The sequence below is a fragment of the Cervus canadensis genome, chromosome 15 (genome assembly GCF_019320065.1).
Source record: "Cervus canadensis isolate Bull #8, Minnesota chromosome 15, ASM1932006v1, whole genome shotgun sequence".
NCBI lineage: Eukaryota > Metazoa > Chordata > Mammalia > Artiodactyla > Cervidae > Cervus > Cervus canadensis.
The window spans coordinates 45,180,961-45,204,333 of NC_057400.1; the positions used below are offsets into that span (position 1 = coordinate 45,180,961).

Here is a 23,373-nt window from a genome sequence, read left to right on the forward strand (position 1 = left end):
TCTTTTAGTCATTGCTGATAAAGGGTAAAAGGGTGAGAAAATTAATGAAATGTGTCCCATACCTTGGATGTACTGCAGTCTATTAGAAAAGATAAGTGCAAAGGAGGTAATATAGCACAGTATGGTTTCATGCCATCCTAGATGTACATTAGGAAGTCTGAGGAGAAAGGTTTTAGGGCAGTCTGAGGAAACTTCATAAAAGATGATGATATTTGAGCCAGTTTTTGGAAGATGCAGATGACACCACCCTTATGGCAGAAAGTGAAGAGGAACTGAAGAGCCTCTTGATGAAAGTGAAAGAGGAGAGTGAAAAAACTGGCTTAAAATTCAACATTCCAAAAACGATGATCATGGCATCCAGTCCCATCACTTCATGGCAAATAGATGGGGAGACAATGGAAACAGTGACAGACTTTATTTTCTTGGGCTCCAGAATCACTGCAGATGGTGACTGCAGCTATGAAATTAAAAGACTCTTGCTCCTTGGAAGAAAAGTTATGACCAACCTAGATAGCATATTAAAAAGCAGAGACATTACTGTACAGACTAAGGGCCATCTAGTCAAAGTTATGGTTTTTACAGTAATCATGAAAGGATGTGAGAGTTGGACCATAAAGAAAGCTGAGTGCTGAAGAATTGATGCTTTTGAACTGTGGAGTTGGAGAAGACTCTTGAGAGTCCCTTGGACTGCAAGGAGATCCAACCAGTCCATCCTAAAGGAAATCAGTCCTGAATATTCATTGGAATGACTGATGCTGAAGCTGGAGCTCCAATACTTTGACCAATTGATGTGAAGAACTGACTCATTGGAAAAGACCCTGATGCTGGGAAAGATTGAATGCAGGAGGAGAAGGGACAACAGAGAATGAGATGGTTGGATGCCATCACCGACTCAATGGACCTGAGTGTGAGCAAGCTCCGAGAGTTGGTGATGGACAGGGAGGCCTGGCGTGCTGTGATTCATGGGGTCACAAAGAGTCGGACACTACTGAGCGACTGAACTGAACTGAACTGAGGGAATATAAGACATAAGCCCAACTTCTTGAAGTTTTGTGGCAAATAGTAATGACAAAGAAGTAGTTGTCATTATTTGTAGTTCAAGACAGTTTTACGTACAACTAATGATACCTTTGTTTTAATCTCTTATGTTATATATCAGATGTTGTCTTTTAGAAATATGTAACACTATAGGAAAGAAATAATAGTCATGCTTTCAAATTATTTAAAACATTCTTCACCTTTGTCGTATAAAAATCTTTGAGGCCAAGGAGGCTTCTTCATTAATGGGGCTAAAGTCAAGGTGAAATGTTGTGTTTTTATTTATTTTTAAAACATTTTTGGCCATACCCCATGACATGTGATCTTGACCAGGGATCACTCCCTTGCCCCTGTATTGGAAGATAAAGTTTTAACCACTGGACCACCAGGGAAGTCCCTTGTGTTTCTATTTAAAGTTGTATGAGTAATCATTTAAATGGTGTATTGACAATATACATTTTTCATTAAAATTACTCATATAAAGGAAATTACTCATTTTGAGTAGGCAATTTGATTTTGAACATAAAGCTGTAGCATTAAAGTACTACTAGAGACAACATCCCTAATCCAGCATCCCCTTTAAAATATAGGGGGAATCTGAGGGGCCAGAATTGGTTTTCCTAGATTACACTGCTAGTTTTATACAGAACTGATACTAAATGTCAAGTGTCAGAACTTTGGATCCATTTTTTTTTGTTTTACATTTTCCATGTCCACAAAAAATGGTTAGCAAAGACATTCTTTTCTTTTTTTTTTTTAACAAGGACATTCTTTATGATTACTACTAGTAGTTCTGAAATTTACAAGAATGATTTTTGATATTTTATTGTATTCTAGTTATTTGAAAATTAGTAAAATGCATAAGTTTATATAGCCATTATCTTTTAGCTATAGTATTTGAAATGTAGAATGCAGAATACTCATTTTTCTCTCCACACAAATGGTTTTTCTTTACTAAAGGATCACTTATTGGTGATTTAGTGTCATTTATTGGTGATTTAGTATCACTATTGGTGAATTTAAGTTTCTTTAATTTCTTGGTATTGTTATTTCTGTGTCCAACTTGATTAATTCTGTTTTTAACAAAATTATATCATGAAGTTTAATAATAAGAGGATTTTTCTTGTGAAAATAGTTATTTCAGAAATCTGTCAAATTACATTAGCAACCCTAAATTCTGAACGTTTTCAGAATATCCTTTAGCTAGGTATATTTTTTAAAAATATATATTTTTTACAACTGAAGACTCTTCTGACCATAAGATCATTTAGATATAATACATATCAATAGATATACTTGGCCAATAATCATATAATGGGGTACATAAAAAGGTTAAGGACTTTGCATAGTAACACTTGACTTCTCTGTGGTGTTGGCAAAATTTGAAAATTGACTTGAACAGAAAGAAGCCAGTGTATTCCAACTAAGTCACCTTATTCCATCTACATTGGAGAAATTGTAAAATGCATATATGGTTCAATTCATCAAAAATATAAGCGTTACAAATGGAGTTTTCCATTGAGAATAAATATTTCATTTTGGCCTGACATAAATCCAAGGGACCCTGAAAAAAAAAGATTAATATAATTTCTCAGTCACTACATCATTAATATTTTATGTGTAAATAGAAATTCATAAAATGAATTTAAGTGACAAATTATGCACTATAACATTTATTTACTACCAAGAAATTTGGAGATTACATAGTGAGGAGTTGAGATTAAAATGTTTACAACCAAGAGAATTAATTGAAATTGATAACTGTTGTAGATGGCTACCATTATTGCTGTTAAACTTGCAAGTTGGAATAGGTGGGCTTGATCTTTTGCACACAGAAAAGTTCATAAAAACTTCTTTTAATTGACTTTATAGTATTTCTTGGTAAATCGTGCAGTAGGTGGTTATAAAATTCATGTGAACTTTTATGTATACAAATGTCAGATCACGTACAGGTTTCATTAATTATATATAGTTTAAACTTCCAACAATAAAAACAGAAGCCAAAAAATTAAATACAATAAAAAATGAAATATTTATTCATTTGGCTCAATAATGACATAGCTCACCATTCTTTTTAATAATAGCAATTCCCTGCATGCAGTTCATCAATACACTACAAGTAAATAGTTGTGTAAAAGGAATTAACATTACTCTTGGTTTGTGCAAAAACAAAAATTTATATCATGTTAAGTAATTGCACAACTTTGCCACTATGTTCATGGCTAAAAGGGACGTAGCCCAAGTTATATCTCTGATAGCTTTAGTGCAGCAGGAATTAAAAAAATAAGACTAGTCTGCATAAGCAAATACTACAAAAGTTGAGTTAAAAAAAAAACCTTCCATGAATAAAGGGTTATATTGAGGCAACCATAGTTGGTAGAAAATGACCTAGGTTTGAATATTTGACCAATGTATATCCTACTGGAATGATAGAAAATATATTATAATAAAGAAATCCACAAAACCCATTGTCTAACTTTTAGGAAATTATCCATTGAAAAGTCTAATGGATTCAAAAGTTTGGAGTTGTGATTAAAAATAAAAAGCAAAAGCATAAAGTAAAATAAATTGCCATGTCATCAACTTGAAAATAATTATCTTATGTATAAAATGCAGCAAATAAAATTGATCATATTTTTACATTATTTATATTTAAACAAGTTTTGGACATATTTTTAGCAAAATACGAAGTATATGTTTTGACAGTAGGCAGTATGCAGTGTGGTTCCTTGAATCTAGAGAGACACCATATGACACTCGAATTAAAAATGGAAAAGGAAAAGTGCTTTTAAATAACTGCAAGCTATTCTGCTTGACTTACTAGACATAGAGCAGGTTGAAATCACTCTACTACCAGCATGTGACTTCTAACCAAGACTTGTGAAGAATGGATTGTGTAAAATAGAGCAGCATAGGCAATTAACATGCATTAGTGATAGTCTTCAAACTATTTATGTTTAATGAATGGTGCAGGATACATCCCTGTTGGAAGCTTGCAAAAGACACATATACTGTGGTACATATTTGATTTAATAGGAGTTGTTTATCAGGAGAGATATATATGTATATATGTGTGTGTGTGTGTATATATATATATATATCTGCAAATATGCGCCCACAGGATAAAATAACTATTTACATAACAGAGGGTGTGTTTAATTGACATAAAATGTCAGCTTTGCTGAGAGCAGAAGATGGCAAAGCAATACTGCAGCAGAAAGTGGAACAACTATTCTAAAGTGATGCTTTAGATATACTTTTCTAGAACAGATTTATTAGATTACTTTTTTGGGGAAAGCATTTAACCAAAATTAAATATAGTGCTCTGGAACTTAGAATAAAATTTGCACTTGCTGAAACAGAATACTTTGCATAAAAATAATCCTTTAAAAATTAGAGGAGACTTTACAGGCACATAACTGTTTAGATATAAACAAATGTAGACTAAAACACTTTCAAAATTAAAGCCGTCTAGAAAATGGAAGTACCTGATAGTGTTAGAATTTATTTCTGGTTTTGAGCAAGAATTTCATCTCTTGGGCAAAGCTCTTGTCTGATTCGAGAAACTTATGGAGTAGGAACACAGGGCTCTTATATTCTTTTTTCTCAACCTAAAGCTCATTTACAAAAATAGTGACGTAGTATTATGAATAAACTATGAATTAGCGACCAGGGAAATCCACTAGAACAAATTTTGTAAAAATATGGCAGATGTGGAAGTTAAAAATAGAGTAGATGCAAGTACTGTACTAAAAGTGTTTGGTGTGGTTACAATGATCACTTTGCACAACTATCCCTATGGTCTAGGTAGCCATTGAATTTCTCCTCAGCAGTGTCAGCTGGTAAAGATAACAGTAACCTCCTGTCAGTGTTGATACCCTGACTCACAGAGCTGTAGTGATGGAGAGGTCACTGTCTTGTTATAGGCACTGACCATGAGTATTTGTTAAAACAGTCAGTTTGGCATAGACCTCCTCTGGGAGTTCAGTTGACACATAAACTTTACCTTCTTAGGCTGTAAACAATTGATCACAAAGATAATTCTTTGTTTCTTTTTTTTTTTTTTTACTTTTGATTTTCCCTGATCTCTTTCCCTTTGCTTTCTTTTTCTGGTTTGTCTTTCTCAAATTTTTCTTTGTCTGGCTTTGTTACACTATCATAGGAAGGAGGAGAGGTGGTAGAGGAACTCCCATCTGTTTTTTCTGGGGTGGAGTTCCCGTTTAATTTGTCAATAATCATGTCATCTTTTATAGGTAAGTCAATCCTCCCTTTGATCGCCTCTTTGTTATACTCATTCACTACCTTCTTTAACCTTTGCTTTAAAAGATAACACCTGAAATTACGCTGAATGATAGCCGCAGACACCTCCTCTTGTTTGCGTTTCAGAGTGGTTGTGATGGGCTCATAGGAGACTTTGGAGGGGTTTGATGCCATGAACCGATCTTCCATCTGGATTCGAAGGGCATCCATCTCTCCACTCTCACCCAAAACACGCTTTGTAAAGGCAAATAAGATGTCGAGGCAGTGGATCCTGTCCCCACTGACCATGGGCAGGTCCATGGCAATGAGCTGGACTTTGTTTGGTTTTGCTATGAGAAGAGGAGGATCTAGGGCCGCTGCAAAATCAGAGAGCTTGGAGAACTCTATGAACTGGGTGGCGTCAGGATCAAATTTCTCCCAAACCTCGTAGAACATCTCAAAGTCATCTTCACTCAGGGGCTCTGCGCTTTCTTCAGTAGCAACACTGAAGTTCTCCAGGATGACAGCGATGTACATGTTCACCACGACCAGAAATGATATGATGATGTAACTGACGAAAAAGAAAATCCCAACAGACGGGTTTCCACAGTCTCCCTTAACTGAGCTGCCAGGGTGAATTGTGTCAGGGTCACAGTCTGGTGGTGCACTGTTGAGGATAGGTGCTAGCAATCCATCCCAGCCAGCAGAGGTGGTAATCTGGAACAGGCAGATCATGCTGTTGCCAAAGGTCTCAAAGTTGAACATGTCATCAATTCCAGCTTCTTTTTTAACATAGGCGAAGTTGGACATTCCAAAGATGGCATAGATGAACATGACCAGGAACAGCAGGAGGCCAATGTTAAACAGCGCAGGAAGGGACATCATCAAAGCAAAGAGCAGTGTACGGATCCCCTTAGCCCCTTTGATCAGACGCAGGATTCGGCCAATCCTGGCAAGACGGATCACTCGGAACAAGGTAGGGGACACAAAATATTTCTCTATCAGCTCAGCCAGAAACATACCTATGGAAAAATACAGAAAACCGCTAAACAGTGAGTATATATTCATAGGCTTATATGAATGCTTTTTCTTTGTGAGGTTATTGAAAACAACAAATTTGTCATGAGTATAAATCTTTACTATTTGGATCCACTTCCTAACATTACCAATGAAAGAGTATAGAGTTTTATTTAATAATTCTATAATGTCATAAACCGATATGAACCCTTGCAAAATCCTATAAATTAAATAATCTCGTATGGAGATTTCGTATGGAATATTCATATTGGAATATTTTATGGAATATTAAGTATGGAATTTTCGTATGGAATATTCGTACGGAATTTTAAGATTGCTGCTACTGCTAAGTCACTTCAGTCGTGTCCGACTCTGTGTGACCCCATAGAGGGCAGCCCACCAGGCTCCCCCATCCCTGGGATTCTCCAGGCAATACTGGAGTGGGCTGCCATTTCCTTCTCCAATACATGAAAGTGAAAAATGAAAGTGAAGTTGCTTGGTTGTGTCCAACTCTTGGCGACCCCATGGACTGCAGCCTACCAGACGCTTCCATCCATGGGATTTTCCAGTCAAGTGTACTGGAGTGGGGTGCCATTGCCTTCTCTAATTTTAAGATTACATACTCCCAATTACATACTCCCAATTACTAAGAATAGTTATCCTCATATATGAAATGTTTCAACAGCAAACAAAGACTGTTTCTTAAATCTTCAAATATATTGCTTTCTTTTTGAATACTGTCATTTTTCAATTAGTGGAAAATGACCAAGAGTGCTGAACTTTAGATCTGTACGCATGATAATTCTCAGATCTAATTTCCATGTTACACAGGTGGTAGGCTCTGGGGGATTTTTTCAACAACTATACTTCTCGGTAAATAAACCATTCTTACCTACGATGGAAAGTATCACTACCACAAAATCAAAGATGTTCCAACCTATGGTGAAGTAGTAGTATCTGAGAGATATCAATTTCAGCACAAATTCTCCAGTGAACAGGATAATGAACACAAGGTTGATTCGGGACAAAACTAGAGTCATATATTTGCTCTGGTCATCAGTTTCTACCATCATGGTGACCATATTGAGACAGATAAGGATCATGATACTGATATCAAAAACTTGTCTGGTTACAAAATCAAAGACCATTCCTTGGAATTTGTTCTAGAAAGAGAGAGAAAACGAGAAGGTTAATATGCATATTTCATAAATAATGATCCATAAAATTGCAGATGAAGTCTTTCTGTATATGGCCCACCGGATGTGTACCCTTCTCACACTACCTGAAACAAATCTGTTAAAAAAAGAGAAGGAAATGAAAAATGTCGTATGACAAAAGCAAAGCATAATTGTTTTATTTAGATTCTATGGGAAGACAAAGCTGAATGTCATAAATTGGTGGCAACTGGCTGATAATGTGCATGGGCTTTGCTTGATTTTACTAACTGGTAATTTTTACAAAAAATATAACAACTAGCAATGAAGATTTACAAAGTAGGTTAATGTAGACAGACTTTTAAATGGATGAATGCGCCAGTTGATTTATCAACACTTTAGGAATTTTGAATTATGTCTTATTTCTGTCTGTCCATGACCCAAAATATCAGTCATTTTTTTATTTAATTCTACTTCTTCTAACAATAATACTTAAATGACATTCAGTAAAGTAGGTTTATGTCCTTTTGTGTATCCTGCCCTACTTCTTCCCTCCCCTGCCTTCCCTCCTGCCCCACCCCCGCCAACCCTGCCCAGACTGCACCCTCTTAAAAATTATGCAAAGTGAAGTCATTTATAAGATTCATGAGACTTTGTCAAGTCCTAGTTCAGCAATTATAGGTTTTGTGACTTTGGGTACAATATATACCTTCTTTGGGTCTTAGTTTCCTGTTCCTTACCCATCTAAGAGGATAAATAATTTAGAATACAACTCTGTGGACATAACACACCATCTTTATGTCTTTGCACTATAATGAAGCTCTACAGGGTATGCATTCTAGATAAATCATTCGTGTGTGTGTGTGTGTGTGTGTGTGTGTATGCTGAAACCAATACTATTTTGATGACACCCTTTCCTTTCTAAGTAGGTGAAAAATTGTTTTCTGTTCATAACAATGGAGAGAACAAATGGCACAGAGGGAGGCCATGGGTGTTGAATGGGAGGTTTTAAGTTCATCTGCTTAAAAGGACAAGAGGGGGCCCATGTGACAGATCAGAGAAGGAGAGAAGGGTGCACTCTTGGCAGCAGTAGGTGGCAGCAGGAGCATGAGCTTGCTTTGGGAGCAGTTACTGGGAACTCTCACTTGGAACTTTTCAACTGACAAGTAAAGAACACTGCCTCATTTTTAGGAACTTAGTAATTCATGGAGTGTAGTAATTGCAAATTGTGTTATACAATATGTACTTTACAATTAGATCACAGTATATATATTGGTGATATCACCTAATATGTTCTGAACCAGCACTGCCCAGTTTCATCATATGGAAATAGGGCTTTGGAATGTTCAAGGAGATGAGTAATTCTTACTGCAGGCCGAGGTATGGGTTTCTGAGGTTTCTTAGACCCAAGTTTCTTCATTGCGTTGTAGTATTTTTTCTGTTCCTCTGTCATAAAGATGTCTTGACCTCCAAAGTAAAGACATAGTAGAAAACTGGTTACAATCCAGCCTGTATTACAGCAATACTTTTACAAAAATAATTCTGAGTCATCCCTTTAATCCTTCTTTTCAATTTTTAAATGGATCTTACCCTACTTCATATAGATATATCCTGCTTTTTGGTTTTATGTGAAATTCTGAGTACCTTAACATTATGTAAAACCCATAATCACATAAAACTGTGATTAGTACAGGATTCTAATTTGATAATATTATGTTTAGAAGGAGGCTCAGGGGTCTCAAATATGTTTTCATTAAGGAAAAAATTCTTAGTTCATTTCAGTGTTGACAGCTTTATTTTTTTATTCAACACTTTTTGAGCACTTGCTGTGTGTAAGACAATGTACCCAGTATCAGAATTACATAGATTTACATCTACATGTATCTATATGCATCTATATATAAACAGATAAAACAACCCATCACTGCAGAGATAACAATAAACTCCAGGATTCAGAAACAGGCTTTATATAGGGGAGCGGTTCAGATGTTAAACAATCTGCCTGCAATGCAGGAGACCCAGGTTCAATCCCTGGGTTGGGAAGATTCCCCTGGAGAAGAGAATGGCTGCCCACCCCAGCATTCTTGGCTGGGAGATCCCATGGACAGAGGAGCCTGGCGGACTACAGTCCATAGTGTTGCAGAGTTGAACACAACTGAGCTAGTAACACGCTTAAGCTAGACCTTAAGCTAGAGTATGATTAAGGGTTTGTTGGACAAAGCATTTTAGGGGGAAAAAAAATATGCTGTGTAAAGTGACAGGGAAAAGAGCATACCTTGTTCAGAAAAGGGCAGAAAATCCATGTAGCTGTGTGTGTAGCAGTGATAGTGTTAATGGTGGGTGGGTGGTTATTGAGGAGGAGGGAAGTGAATATAGAAAGTGTGTAGGAGAAGATGAAGCTGGAAGACTGGGTGGAGATAATTCCTGAAAGGCTCTGTAAGCAAGGGTAAAGCATTGAGGCCCACTGGATGTTTTGAGGCAATATGGTCATATTTCTAAGTCAGAATGACACTATAGCAGATCTGCAGAGGATGAACCTGGAGAGGAGCCACCAGTTAGAGGCTGGAATCCTCTGCAGTTGAACTGACCACATAGTGAATGAAAAAGAATATAAAAATGACCTAAGTTGGTCATGACTCTGAGTGTCCTGGTTATTGGGATGTAAAAAAACAAAATCTCAGAATGGAGAAAGGTGAGAGCTGAGGAATACTTATCTTCTTTTTCTGTTGGTTGAAGTTATCTATGATGACACCAATGAATAGATTCAGAGTGAAGAATGACCCAAAGATGATAAAGATGACAAAGTATAAGTACATATACAGATTTTCTTCATATACAGGCTGAAGTTTAACCTAAATAATATTGAAAATATTAAATAACATTTAAAAACACAATAAATACTTGGGCTAAACTAAAAATTTGGTGAGTGTTGTTACTTTCTATAGACTTATTTTTTGCCTTGACCTGAGATATTGTTCTGCAAAAGCAGTTCTTTCTTTCAAATTAGCATGACCTAGTATAATCTGCCTGCAATGCAGGAGACCCAGACTCCATCTCTGCATCAGGAGGATTTCCTGAAGAAGGGAATGGCTATCCACTCCATTATTCTTGCCTGGAGAATTCCAAGGAGTGAGGAGTCTGGTGGGCTCTAGTCCATGGGGTCGCAAACAGTCAGACATGACTGAGTGACAAACACTACTAGTATATTGAAAGTTTGTAATTTTTATGATTGTTCTTAAATCTGTTTTTCCATTGGGGCTTACCTGTACATATTCTTTAGAGTGAATAACAGTGGTATAAACAAGGCAAACATTTTGAACCTACTGTTTGTCTTACTATATTTTTTTTTTTTCTGCAGTATTTTCAACTTGGGTTTGGAGTTGAAACCCAAGATAACTCCTTATCTTGGAGATAAGGCTTTAATAACAGAACATCGACTTCTAAGAGGAAAATTCGGCATAAACAGATGTGTGCTGAGGAACTATTTTTATTTCTGTTTTCTAAATTGAGTTTCCCTGAAACTTGCTTACTTTTATCATGATATTTTTGGAAGCCGCTTCACGGACTCTGATTTATCATACTCTCCAGGGATGGGGGAGACTAGTTCCTTCCCGACTGAGCAGTTTTCCCAACCTTAAGAGTCTCATTTACTGGACTGACCTGACTGACCTGTTATTAGATATATAACAGACATATATTAACCAATGTATCATTTACATGGAAGTGAACTGGCTTAAAAAGAGAATCTCTACATGCAGTTGTAAATGTTCTGATGGCTTCTAATATAATATTCTGGGCCTTTCAGTTAAATTATCACAAATGTTCACTATGGAAAAATCTAGTAACTATAAATAGTATTTGAGTGATACTTACATCTCGTGAATCAACAGCTGCATACATAATGTCCATCCAGCCTTTAAATGTGGCCTGTTAAACAACATATATTTGAATTCTGCATAAAAACCTAATCCAACAGTATGCATTTTACCATATGAAAATATGATAGTTATTAAAAATAATTTTTTGTATAATATTTTGAAATACTTTACAAAGAGGCTGGAATCCTCTGCAGTTGAAATTTCAATGAAACTGAAATTGAATAGGATTTTATTTCAAAACTGGAACTCGTTTTGTCTTGGAAGGTATTCTATTTTTTTCTGCGCTAACATTTAACTAGATGAATCTCAGTCTCAAATCACTTTCAGAAGCTAAGCTCTATCATTCAAACCTCTGGTGTGTTTAAGCACTCGACTGTTTTGGTTAATTTCTTGATTAGTTAATATATTGTGAATTAAGTCAAAATCATTAAATATTACACATTTTTGAAATCTATGCCAAAAGATTTGCATTTCCATACCTAATAGATCTAAACCCTGATGATGTTGATACTTAATTATCTGGCTAATAATCTATACATTTAATTAATTACTACTATATATATTACTATTTTAATACACAAAATTGCTTCTTTGGCAATTACTGGTACAGAAAACTAAAAATGGTAATAGCGCTATAACAGTAATAGAATAAGAAAAAACAGGAAGCAGAAATATGAAATCATATTAAAACACTAACAACTGAACACGGGGGGAAATGCATTAAAATCACTGCAAGATATCTTCTTTACAGTCAAGTCAAGCTGATAGTACAGCTATTAGAGTACAGCTGTTATCATCAGCTACTTTTGTGCTGTCAGATATTAATCACTCAGAGAACATCAGAGAAATGATTTACTTGAAATCTTTTTCAAAACTCATACAGTAGGTACTTACCACTTGAAGCAGTGCAAGATAGCCAGCTCCAACATTATCAAAATTTACTTTCACATTTTTCCACCGAGCTTTCTTGCCAAGAGCCTGACAGTCACTCAAATTGTTAACTTCACTAACATCAAACATGTTACCCGTTGTCGTGTTTACACAGTGGTAGAACTTGCCAGCAAACAAATTCACACCCATAATGCTAAAGATCAGCCAGAAGATGAGACAAACCAACAGCACATTCATGATAGAGGGAATTGCTCCAACAAGAGCATTCACAACGACCTAGAAGAGGAGATAAGGATAAGGCAGCTTACAAATTGTTAAAATGGAAACCATTTCTTCGATTACATAGTTAACATAAAATGGGTGTTTAATGAGTTAAATAAAAATCTCGGTGGACAAGTTGTTTCTTCCGATATTTTCTAGAACATATTCAGTAAGGGAAAACAGACAGTGACACAACTAAAAAGCTAAAGGATTTAAGGAAAGCAAAATATTCCAAAGTATGAAAAGAAATAAACAAAAACCTGATAGAGTAAGATGGAGTCAGAAAATGTTTGTATGCTGGGGAAAAAAAGAAAAAAAATGTATTAAATACCAACAGAAGAAGTAATCATCATTCAGCAATTCATTTTAATTTTCAAAGGTATTAATGAGTAATTGGTGGTTTGAAAACATGGTTAAACAAGCCCACTACAAAGAAACAAAGTAATGATAATGCCTTAAATCTATGTCCCCAGATCAAGCTAATTTTTGATGATGATGAAGAATAGTATTAGGAATTTGCAAGGTCATTTTTTCCCCTACTAATTCCTAATTTTTTAAAAAGTAAATTAAGATGGGAAATAAGATGGAATTTATCTCTGGACATAAAAGTACTGAACGTATTCCCGTTATTATTGTTCCAAATCTCTTAAAGGTTTACTTCGGGGCACTCGTTACTTTACCAACCCAGGCCAACCTATTTGATGAAGGAGAAGTTCCATCACCTTTCCTCTAATTAAATTCAGAAGAGATTAATATGTATTTTCAAATCTCTAGCAGTTTGTATGTTTTCTTATCTAATTAACCTGTTTTATCTAATTAATTAAAATTGGGACTATTTTGTTAAGCACTTATAAGTGAAACTATTGTTTTAAAATGCTGAAACATTATTTTAGAAATCAACACCAAAGAATTATAAATTAATATCAAAACTTGAAATCCAAAATTGTAAAAACTTCATATGCTAGTTGAATCTTATTTCTTATAGAAATTGTCATGTATATTATACCAAAACAGTTTTTTTGCTCTAAAATTTGTGTAAAATGACCTCCCATAAATTTTCTTATCAAGTAAGTGCACGGTACCTTTTACCATATTTTATACCTAGAATATTAATTCTGTCATATTATGAGAATTAAAAATGTTAATGTAGAATAGTTTTCAGATTAGAGCAAATTTGGAAGTTTTTAATTTTATTCAGTTGCTGTCTGCCCTCAAAAATGAATTATTGATATGAAGCCATGCAATCAAATGAAGGCTTAAATGTCAGTAATACTAAAAGATTGGTATGGAAAAAGCTTGAAATTATATAATAATTTTTAAAAATTTTATCTTGTGTGTTTATTTCTCAAGTAACAGTGAAGTAAAATTATAATGTAACACTAAGTATTTCCTTGTTTACAGTGCATCTGGAGAGTGGTTTCATTCTTCCTGGTGAGTGAATCTCAAAATCAAGGCTGAAGTGTTTTTACTGCTTCAACAAACCACCTCCTAACATAAAAGCCCTATGGCCTAGAAGAAATTCAATATCCATGTGCATTTGCAAGCTGGATTAAACAAAGCTGGCCTTAGTCCTAACTAGTATTTTGAGGGGTGTGGCAAGTAGATGTTAATATTGTGTACTTTATGTTTAGATGCATTAAATGTACACTAAGGAAGAGAGATGGAGAGGCAACTACAAGTGCTAATGGAAAAAGTGAACCTCATTCAGAATGCTCACTTAAAAGGGAGATCTGTAAAACAAACCCCAGGGGTTGCCTGCAATGCTTAGTTAATTATCCTAACCCCTACTTTGGTTGCTTAAGATATGCAGATTTTGTTAGAGGCTACAATTTAGTGTTGTTTTCTTGCACAACTTTTTATTACCAATATTAATGGAAGAAGTAGAGCACACAAAAATTTCATTACTAGTTATTTTTAAGAAATCAAACTACCTATTGAAAGGAAGAATATCTCCTCCTAGGATGAATGTCAGTAGTAAACAGTCATTATAAAATGTATAAGCAGTGAAAAGAAATAAATGGCAACATAGAGTTTGTAGTTGTGTGGAAACATCCTTGATCTGTTACCAGGAGACCTGGATTCTAGTTTTAGTACTGCCGCAATAATTTTTTTGAGGGCCTGTTTTAGTTTCAGGAGGCTAGGCGTAGTGATTTTTAGGATTTCCGCTTTGAAATTGTATAATTCTATGAAAAAAGTGTCAGAAGAGTGTGGCACCCCTCTGTATCTAAATCATTACCTACATTTAATTTTGATATGAATCATCAGAGCTTTTATTCTTCTTACCCTCATGCCTTCAAACCGGGATAAAGCTCTCAGAGGTCTTAAAGCTCTTAATGTCCGTAGGGATTTGATGGCACCAAGTTCTGAGTAGCCAAGAGCATTGGCTACCAAGCTAACCAAAGAAACCTGAAGAAGAAACAAATATCAGTCAGTCCACCAGGAAAGAAACGATTGACTAAAGGCATGAGATGTAATATCTCTTCTTTAATGCCAATCAAACAAAGCTTTAGACATCCCTTGGCAGCCTTCATTTTCTGCATAGTAGTGTGCTCATTTTACCTTTCCAGTCTCATATTAATTGCTTTTCTCACCAGTGAAACTGGAGTCCTTGCCCATTTATGTAGACATCCATAAGGCCCTCCAGTTAGATATTTTACCCATGGAGCCCTTTTCAGCCCAGACGTGGACCACTGATGATTTGAGATTTAATTCAAAAGTCATATCCTTCATAGACCTGTGTTTAACATCATTGATTAATAATCATACTTCATCTCCAAGTTTTTCAGTATCTTGGTTATGTGTATTGCAGGTGCTGACCATACTTCCAGGTCACATTAACTTTTTATGGACTGAAATGAAACATTCATCTTTTAATGTTTCTAATAATACCTGGTTGAATATGCTTTAGTCAGTATATATTAGATAAATAAGCAAAGAAGAAAATATTACCTGCAAAACATTTTATCAGACTACATAGTTTCATAACAATGAAAAATTTTTTAATCTAAACTATTGGACTTATGATTTAGAATACAACACCTCTCATTCAGAGTGATGATATATCTTTCTGATATTTACATAAATGTTAAGTTTTACTTAAATATATGAAAGATTAAAGAAGACATGTCTTTTTTAGGAGGAAGAAGCACTATTTGCTTTGATTTTCTTTTAATAGGCTGGCTTAGTCGTTTAGTCATGTCTGACTCTTTGCGACCCCATGGACTATAGCCTGCCAGGCTTCTCTGTCCATGGGGATTCTCTAGGCAAGAATACTAGAGTGGATTGCCATGCCCTACTCCAGGGAAGCCAGCATTTATTGAGTGTTGAACATTTACTATATGTTAGGTTCTGTTCTGATGGTCTTACACGTATAAATCTCAAGAAGTAGGTTGTATTACTTTTGCCTTTTCATTGATAAAGAAGTTGAGTTTCTCCCACACCTCTCCTCTTCAAAAAAATAAAAAGATGTACAGGTAGAAAGAGATGAAGTTAGAACCCAAATGATTGGACTTCAAAACCGCAGCTTAACCTTTTCCCTCCATTACCAGAAATTCATTCTTAATCTGAACCACAAAACTCAAGAAATGACTTGAATGATTATCTTCTCATATCTTGTAAGGATTATATAAAGCTAGTCCTTTTCTTGATGCATAGGAGAGAGGATAATTTAGACATCCACTGGATGGCCTCAGGGCCATGGTGTAAAGGTGACACCAAAACCAGAACTGAGACTTTAAGGCAGATGGAGCCACTATCCCCTTATTAGTATTGAACAGAAAAATAAATGACTTGAATGTTAGACTTGACTAGTGGCAGTATAATTTATTGAGCTATTAATTTCTGTCTAGTGTTCACTGCTACAGAAAACTGGGAAGATGGAGAAGGTTATTATTAGAGAACACACAGGCTTCTACATTCTGGACTCATTTGCCTCAGGAAGCATTCACAACTTCTTTAAGTTTCTGCAGCTGCTTCTGAAGACTTATCTTCCCAACCAGGTCCTGAGACCTGGGCATTTAAAGGGAAAGTCAAAGTGTCAGTTGCTTAGTCTTATCCGACTCTTTACGACCCCATGGACTATAGCCTGCTAGGCTCCTGTGTCCATGGAATTCTCCAGGCAAGAATACTACCATTTCCTTCTCTAGGGGATCTTCCTGACCCAGGGATTGAACCCAGGTCTCTTGCATTGGAGGCAGATTCTTTACCATCTTAGCCACCAGGGAAGCCCCATTTAAAGGGAAGTGGCAGGAAATTTCTCAAGACTGTGAAGTAAGGAAGCTCATGCTTTAAAAGGAAAAGAAAGACAATGGCTAGAGCCAGGAGATTCTAGAAGGACAGCAAGTTGTGGCTTCAGAGCTGAGAGGCACCACTTGCGTATAACTACCCCATCACACTGGGGTGGCTCTGTGTATTGCTAGAGAAGCTGAACACTAGTGAACCCCCCTTTTTTATGCACCTTATGTCATTTTGTGTAGAACAAAAACTCGTTTTATTGCATTAATTATTGTGAAAAACTTAATATGGTTTAAACTCAATTTTGAAGTTAATTTTAAAGATTTGAAATATTCTTAAAGTTGGAAGATGATGCCTAATATTGGTGCCTGTGTGCATGCTCAGTCATGTCCAGCTCTCTGCAGCTCCATGGACTGTAGCCCACTGGGCTCCTCAGTTGCTAAGGTGCTGTAAAACTTACAGTGATCTTTTCCATTCTTGAGCTGTGTCTCAGAGTAGTCAAATGATTAGTCCAAGAAAAGGTGGCAAGGGACAAGAACATAACTGGAATTTCTGTTTTCAGGTCCAGTGTGTTTCCCACCTCAGCAACTTCATACCCGACCTTTCAATACAGTGTTTTAGTCTCTTATGCTCAACACAAAAGGCATTCTTACTAAGGTATCCTGAGTGTAACAGAACCTCTTTACCAAAAACTGAATTTTTAATACAAATTTACATGACTCTAGGTACCTTACTGTCCACAAAATATATGAAACTGTCTGTGCTAGAGGCTTCAGGGGGTGGTTTAGTTGTCAGTCACACCTTCCACATTCCAGTGGCAGTTGAGACTGAGAACAAAAGTAATAATGCAGGAAGGAGTTGATGGTTCTGAAGACATTGGAAGTCCTGTGATTGTTTAATGAATCAAGTGATATGACATTATTTCCCTTAAAAATGGCTAAAGATAATTTTTTTAACTTCAGTAAAAGCAGTTAAAAGATTAAAACCATAGGATCACCTCCATACATTGAGATGATACATTTCAGTGCAAAAGCTTGCTTGATTTTTAATTGAGAAATTTAGAAGTGTTTCTATTAAAACCAGAAATGAAAGAAAAAAAATGCCAGCTACAAACATTATTTTTTCCCCAACATTATTATTAAACACTCTGTAAAAAGAAATAAGGGCTAAAACAATTAGAAAAGTAGAAGTCATTATTTACATATATGTTAATGTTGACCTAAAAACTCAGAATAAAATGAAAACTATTATAAACAATAATATAATTATTTTAGGTTATGATTGATATATTTTTATATTAATTTTTTAAAGTTTATATGTGTCTTTTGAAACTGCACAAACTTTAAAATATTATAAAGAAAAAACAGTATAAGAATAATCTAAAATATTATTGTTTTAAGAAGAGCAATCAGAAAGGACAAATTCCACCCAATATTAAAGCTAACTATAGGATCTTCAATAATTAAAGGTGTCATATAAATAAACAAAAAAGTGAATGAAACAAATCTAAATTGGACCCAAGGCATACTGGCATACCAAGTTTTAGCATATAGAAAATGGTAGTATTTTAAGTGAGAGGTGAAATAAACAAGGGGGACATTTTGAAATGTTTTAAAATGTTGAAATCATTTTGAGGACAATAGAATTGGAGCTTTACGTCACACCTTACACCAAAATAAGTTCTAGATTGATCAAAAATTAAAACATAAAAATGAATAAAGAAACAAAACTGAAAAAAATTGAGAGAAAAAGCATGAGAAAATGTTTTAATAATCTTAAAGCAAATGGTCTTTATAAGCATAAGAAAAGCCAAAAAGGGGGGAAAAAAAGGCTGATATATTTGACTAAATCAATATGAAAAATTTTTTACATGACAAAAAAGCTCAAAAGACAAAAGCCCAAGTCGGCAAAATAGTCATACCACATGTGACAAAGTAGTAAACTTCCTTTAAAAGAAGTCCTACTAATCAGTAACAAAAAGGTCATTAACCGTAACATGCAAATTCCCTCTAAACTTTCATTTTAATATATTTGTTTGACCAGCACATGTATTTATTATACTCCTTATTGAAATTCAACTAGAAGAAAAGCAAAAGAATACACAAAGAATGCACAAAGGGATGAAAAGGAAGAAGGTTTTAAAAAGTTCTGGAGTTTAAAAAAAAATTAAGTGCACTGGAATGATCCCTTTCTCCACAGAGCAAAAGCAGCAGCAGAGACACAAGTGCTTGCAGAAGTAAGTCAGATTTTTCTAGTGGGCTCTGAAAAGGTTCTGGACCTGGAGGCACCATGTTCTCCTAAAACAGGGGGTAATGCGTGGCACTGAGAACGGAACTGATTCAAAGTCTCTACATAGGGAAGCTGGGCATTCTTGACTGCCTTCATCCACTTCTCCCCAGCTCTGCTAGAGAGCAGAATGGAGTAATACTCCTTTGTGGCTTACAAAGTAAAATCTGTATTTGCTACAGAGGTCAGAACATAGCAACAATGATCTGCACTGTGGTTGGGTTTCCCTGTTAGACCACAAAAGCCTCTTTAATACATCATACGATGGAGGGTTTTCCATTAATACTGTCATAGGGTTTAAACAGCCTGTGGACTAATTCAGTATTTCTGAGAGCAGGCACCTAAAGTTTCAGATTGCTAGGTGCATATCTCCTCCCTTTCAGCCCAGAACAGTCCTGTTTATTGTCAGATACACAGCTTCTAAAAAGGGCTCAGGTGATGGTGAGGGACAGGTACAAAGTGTCCACGGAAGTGATGGCAGAGGGCTCTTGGTAAAGATGGGAGATTGGGGATAGTGGAGAGGGCGGGATCTTTAGCTGCAATGGGTAATGTCTATAGTAGGAATGGAGTGAAGACCATCCAGTGTCTGAGAAATGAAGAGTAGTTCGTACGCATCATCAGTCAGGAATGAGAGTCCTTACACTTTTATATAAGGGGTGTTTGAAACTCAGGGTTGCTTTTTACTTTTGACATTTTTCTACTTTTATCGTAGGTTTTTGCAGTTTGTTTATTTGTCTATAGCTTTTTACGTGACTCGGAAATTCAGAGGAGGGTATGGCAACCCACTCCAGTATTCTTTTCTGGAGAATCCCCATGGACAGAGGAGCCTGGTGGGCCACAGTCCATGGGATTGCAAAGAGTCAAACATGACTGAGCGACTGCTGCTGCTAAGTCGCTTCAGTCGTGTCCGACTCTGTGCGATCCCATAGACGGCAGCCCACCAGGCTCCCCCGTCCCTGGGATTCTCCAGGCAAGAATACTGGAGTGGGTTGCCATTTCCTTCTCCAATGCATGAAAGTGAAAAGTGAAAGTGAAGTTGCTCAGTCGTGTCCGACTCTTAGCGACCCCATGGACTGCAGCCTACCAGGCTCCTCCGTCCATGGGATTTTCCAGGCAAGAGTACTGGAGTGGGGTGCCATTGCCTTCTCCTGACTGAGCGACTAAGCACAGGAAATTTACAGTGCTCACCAGACATGTAAAGGCATCTCAGTAATTATGGTTTTGTTTATGGCAGAGGGAAACTGGAGATAACCTTAGTGCTCATTCCTGGAGAACGGATGAGTAAATTCTGGTGGCACATCACTGAACTGCACTATGGAATATAGATACCATGGGTTCCATAGGAATTTCATTTAAATATTCCAGGCACCATTTATTTTAATAAAATGAGGATTTTGAGTCAGGTGACTTCTAAGTTTGCTTTCTTGCCTGGAATTCTATGATTCAGTAATTTCAAGATGATTAAAGCAATATAACACAATATGTTATTCATGTTGGAAAGATAAATCACAGTAACTTTACTAATGGATATATCATCTTTAATCAAGTACTCACTCTGCTGGGAAAATACTTGAGTGCTGGTCTGATTGATAGCATGATTACTTATGGGGTATGTATTAATAATTGGGAATCTATCCTTAGGTTTAATTATCATTATTTTCTAGGAAAATAAGAATTGTTTTTGACATTTTACATAACGAACATATGTTATTGGGTTGGCCAAAAAGTTCATTCGGATTTTTCTATACAGAAAAATCCGAATGAACTTTCTGATTGGACTTTTCGGCCAACCCAATATATAATAAGTTAATAGGTAAGGAATTATTCCGTATCTCAATTTCTTCATCTATAAAATCGAGATCACAATGGTGGATGCCTCAGTGGTGGTTGTGATGGCTAAATGAATTAAGGCAAAGATTAGTCATTATTAATATTGTACGTGAGAACCCTTATCTGCCTTCATTTTCATGCTCAGAATCTTAGCAGTGATGAGGTGGTATAATCTCTCACGGGAATGCTTTTAGAAAAAGAAAGAGCCATGTGCATCTTTCTAGGAAGCCATTGCTTGGTCCAACTAGTCATTGTGGTGTTGGTATGGTGTTGAAAAGAAGGGTTCAGACCTCCAATTCATTTTCCAGTTGGTATTCTGGAGTAGAGTTTGCTGACTGACTGTGAAGGGTAAAAGAGAGGGAGAGGCTGAAGATAGGACATTTAGCTTAGCTTCATAAAAACACTACTACCAGAGTAAACAGGACATTCAGGAAGAAATGCATGATTGTAGGGTAAAAGTAATGAATGTACTGTCAGGAGGAGTATCAGTAGGTATTATCTGGGAGGCAATTAGAATTGTGAATGGGGTTTAAGGAAAGACCAGAATTGTGCTAAAACTCAGTCTTTTAAAAAATGGAACACAGAATTTATGCTGTTAATAGGATTATTTCTTTAAACCTAGCCAGCGAAAAATTTTTCTTATTAATACATTGATAATGGTAAATGAATTAGACACTTCCCAAAAAGGAGCAAAGTGAGTAATTCCTACTAGGAGGCATTTGTAGAAAAAGCCAAAGCACATACAAGACTGTTTACATAGAACTATGTCTGAGAGACCAGAAATTGATATGAAATGACAGTAACTTATAGCTATCCAGTTCTTTTATCTCAAAGTTCTTTTAATTTAATCAAATCTTTCCACAAGAGCTGCAGGTAAAATTCATGGTGGGTATGTATTGATAAGACATCTTATTGTTTTCATTCACCATTGCCAAAGGCAGCCATCTTCAGAGTGTAATGTGCAAAATTTTTGACTAGTGCGAACTTTTCGACCTTTAAATTTATCTGGGCGCTGTTGCCAAACACAGAACAAAGAAGGAGCACAGTGCTAGATAGAGGTATCTCTGTTACCTATAGCTGTGTGACATCTCTAAATTTCATTTTATAAACCTCATTTTATTAATAGCAAAGTAGAGGTAATATTAAGAATTATATCACAGGATTGTTGAGGATTAATAATATATTACTAAAAAGAGATACTGACAATGAGATTTGTAATGTAGGGAGTTAGGAGGCAGGGTCATTAGAGCCAGACTCCATGGTTACAAAACCAGCTTAGCCTCTTTCTCAGTAGCGTTAGTCACTTAGTCGTGTCCAACTCTTGTAGCTGTGGCCACGTGGATGTAGCCCGTGGACTGTAACCCACCAGGCTCTTCTGTCCACTTCAGACAAGAATACTGGAGTGGGTAGCCATTCCCTTCTCCAGGGGATCTTCCTGATCCAGGAATCAAACCTGGGTCTCCTGCATTGCAGGCAGTTTCTTTACCATCTGAGCCACTGAGCCTCATTCTTATTTATTGTGTTTACAACAACAACCTTTCTTTGCCTTAGTTTCCTCATCTGCAAAATGAGACTAATTATGGTTTCTAACTTACAGAGTTTTGAAGATTAGGTGAATTAACATATATAAAGTGATTTTAGCAACAGTTGTACACAATAAGCATTAAATCAGAGTTACCAATTTTCTCTATTATTAGGTAAGGCTCTTAATCAGTGCTATTCCCACAGGAATGGCTAGGCATCTTATTGTGGCTACTAACAGCAGTAACAATTCTGGCTTCATTATTGAGGGTGCTGAGATGTCAAGAATAAATGTTAAGAACTAAGGCGAGGGTTACCAGATTCTAGATGTTGATGACAATTGAAAATACACGTTAGAATCAGAAAATGTCCCTGTTCTGTTTTTGTTCACTTCATCAGAGCAGCTGACGAGGATTCTAAGGAGCACTTGAGCAAGCAGGATGTCTGAGTAGCAGATACCAAGCATCCATTTCAGCCACATCAGCAACCTGTGCTGTCTGTAAAGTGGAAATCACTTGTGGGCAATTAATATTTTATGATAGTCGAATCTTTACCTGGAGTGTGTTTTGGACACTTAACAGCTTAGAATAATTTAGAACCAAATTTGAAGTTGTCATGATAGATGCCCAGTATATTTTCTTAGGGATGAAATTTATGCAATAATCTGTAAGGAGTATAAGAATGTGATTTTTTCCCCCATAAACTATGATCAATTTAATACATGTTCAGTTCATTCTGTGGATAATAATAGCATCTAAAATATAGCTTGTATAGTTACAATACAGGATAGTTTGGTTTTCATATGAAGATAGTATCTTTTGGCCTTTGGATAGGAGAAAAAAGTTATACAGAATCAAAAAAAAAAGTTATACAGAATCAGAAAAAGTGGTCTATCGAGTATGGCATTCTGGCAAAGGAAGATATGGTTTAAGTTGTCCGACTTGATTCCAACCAGAATTATCATACTTGCTGTCTCTGTCTCCTCGCCTCCATTCTTTCCTCAAATTTCCCAATGTTTCTAGTAC

General features: G+C 36.0%; 1 protein-coding gene and 1 long non-coding RNA gene across 3 annotated transcripts in view; one reads left to right on the plus strand and one right to left on the minus strand.

The window, feature by feature from the left end:
- The first annotated feature begins 1,404 nt into the window (after positions 1 to 1,404).
- On the plus strand, positions 1,405 to 16,606 carry LOC122453880. Its single transcript, XR_006273207.1, has 3 exons — positions 1,405 to 1,431; positions 1,648 to 1,652; positions 16,501 to 16,606. It is a non-coding gene; the product is annotated as an uncharacterized LOC122453880 (long non-coding RNA).
- SCN3A (sodium voltage-gated channel alpha subunit 3) overlaps positions 3,054 to 23,373 on the minus strand; it is a 115,523-nt gene continuing 95,203 nt past the window's right edge. For both annotated transcript variants that reach the window (XM_043488187.1, XM_043488186.1), the window contains 7 exons: positions 14,762 to 14,884; positions 12,221 to 12,493; positions 11,322 to 11,375; positions 10,163 to 10,300; positions 8,818 to 8,922; positions 7,187 to 7,457; positions 3,054 to 6,299 (listed from right to left, as the gene is read on the minus strand). In XM_043488187.1, the coding sequence (XP_043344122.1) occupies positions 5,104 to 6,299; positions 7,187 to 7,457; positions 8,818 to 8,922; positions 10,163 to 10,300; positions 11,322 to 11,375; positions 12,221 to 12,493; positions 14,762 to 14,884 (2,160 nt within the window). In that variant the 3' untranslated portion in view covers positions 3,054 to 5,103. The remainder of the gene's footprint in view (positions 6,300 to 7,186; positions 7,458 to 8,817; positions 8,923 to 10,162; positions 10,301 to 11,321; positions 11,376 to 12,220; positions 12,494 to 14,761; positions 14,885 to 23,373) is intronic.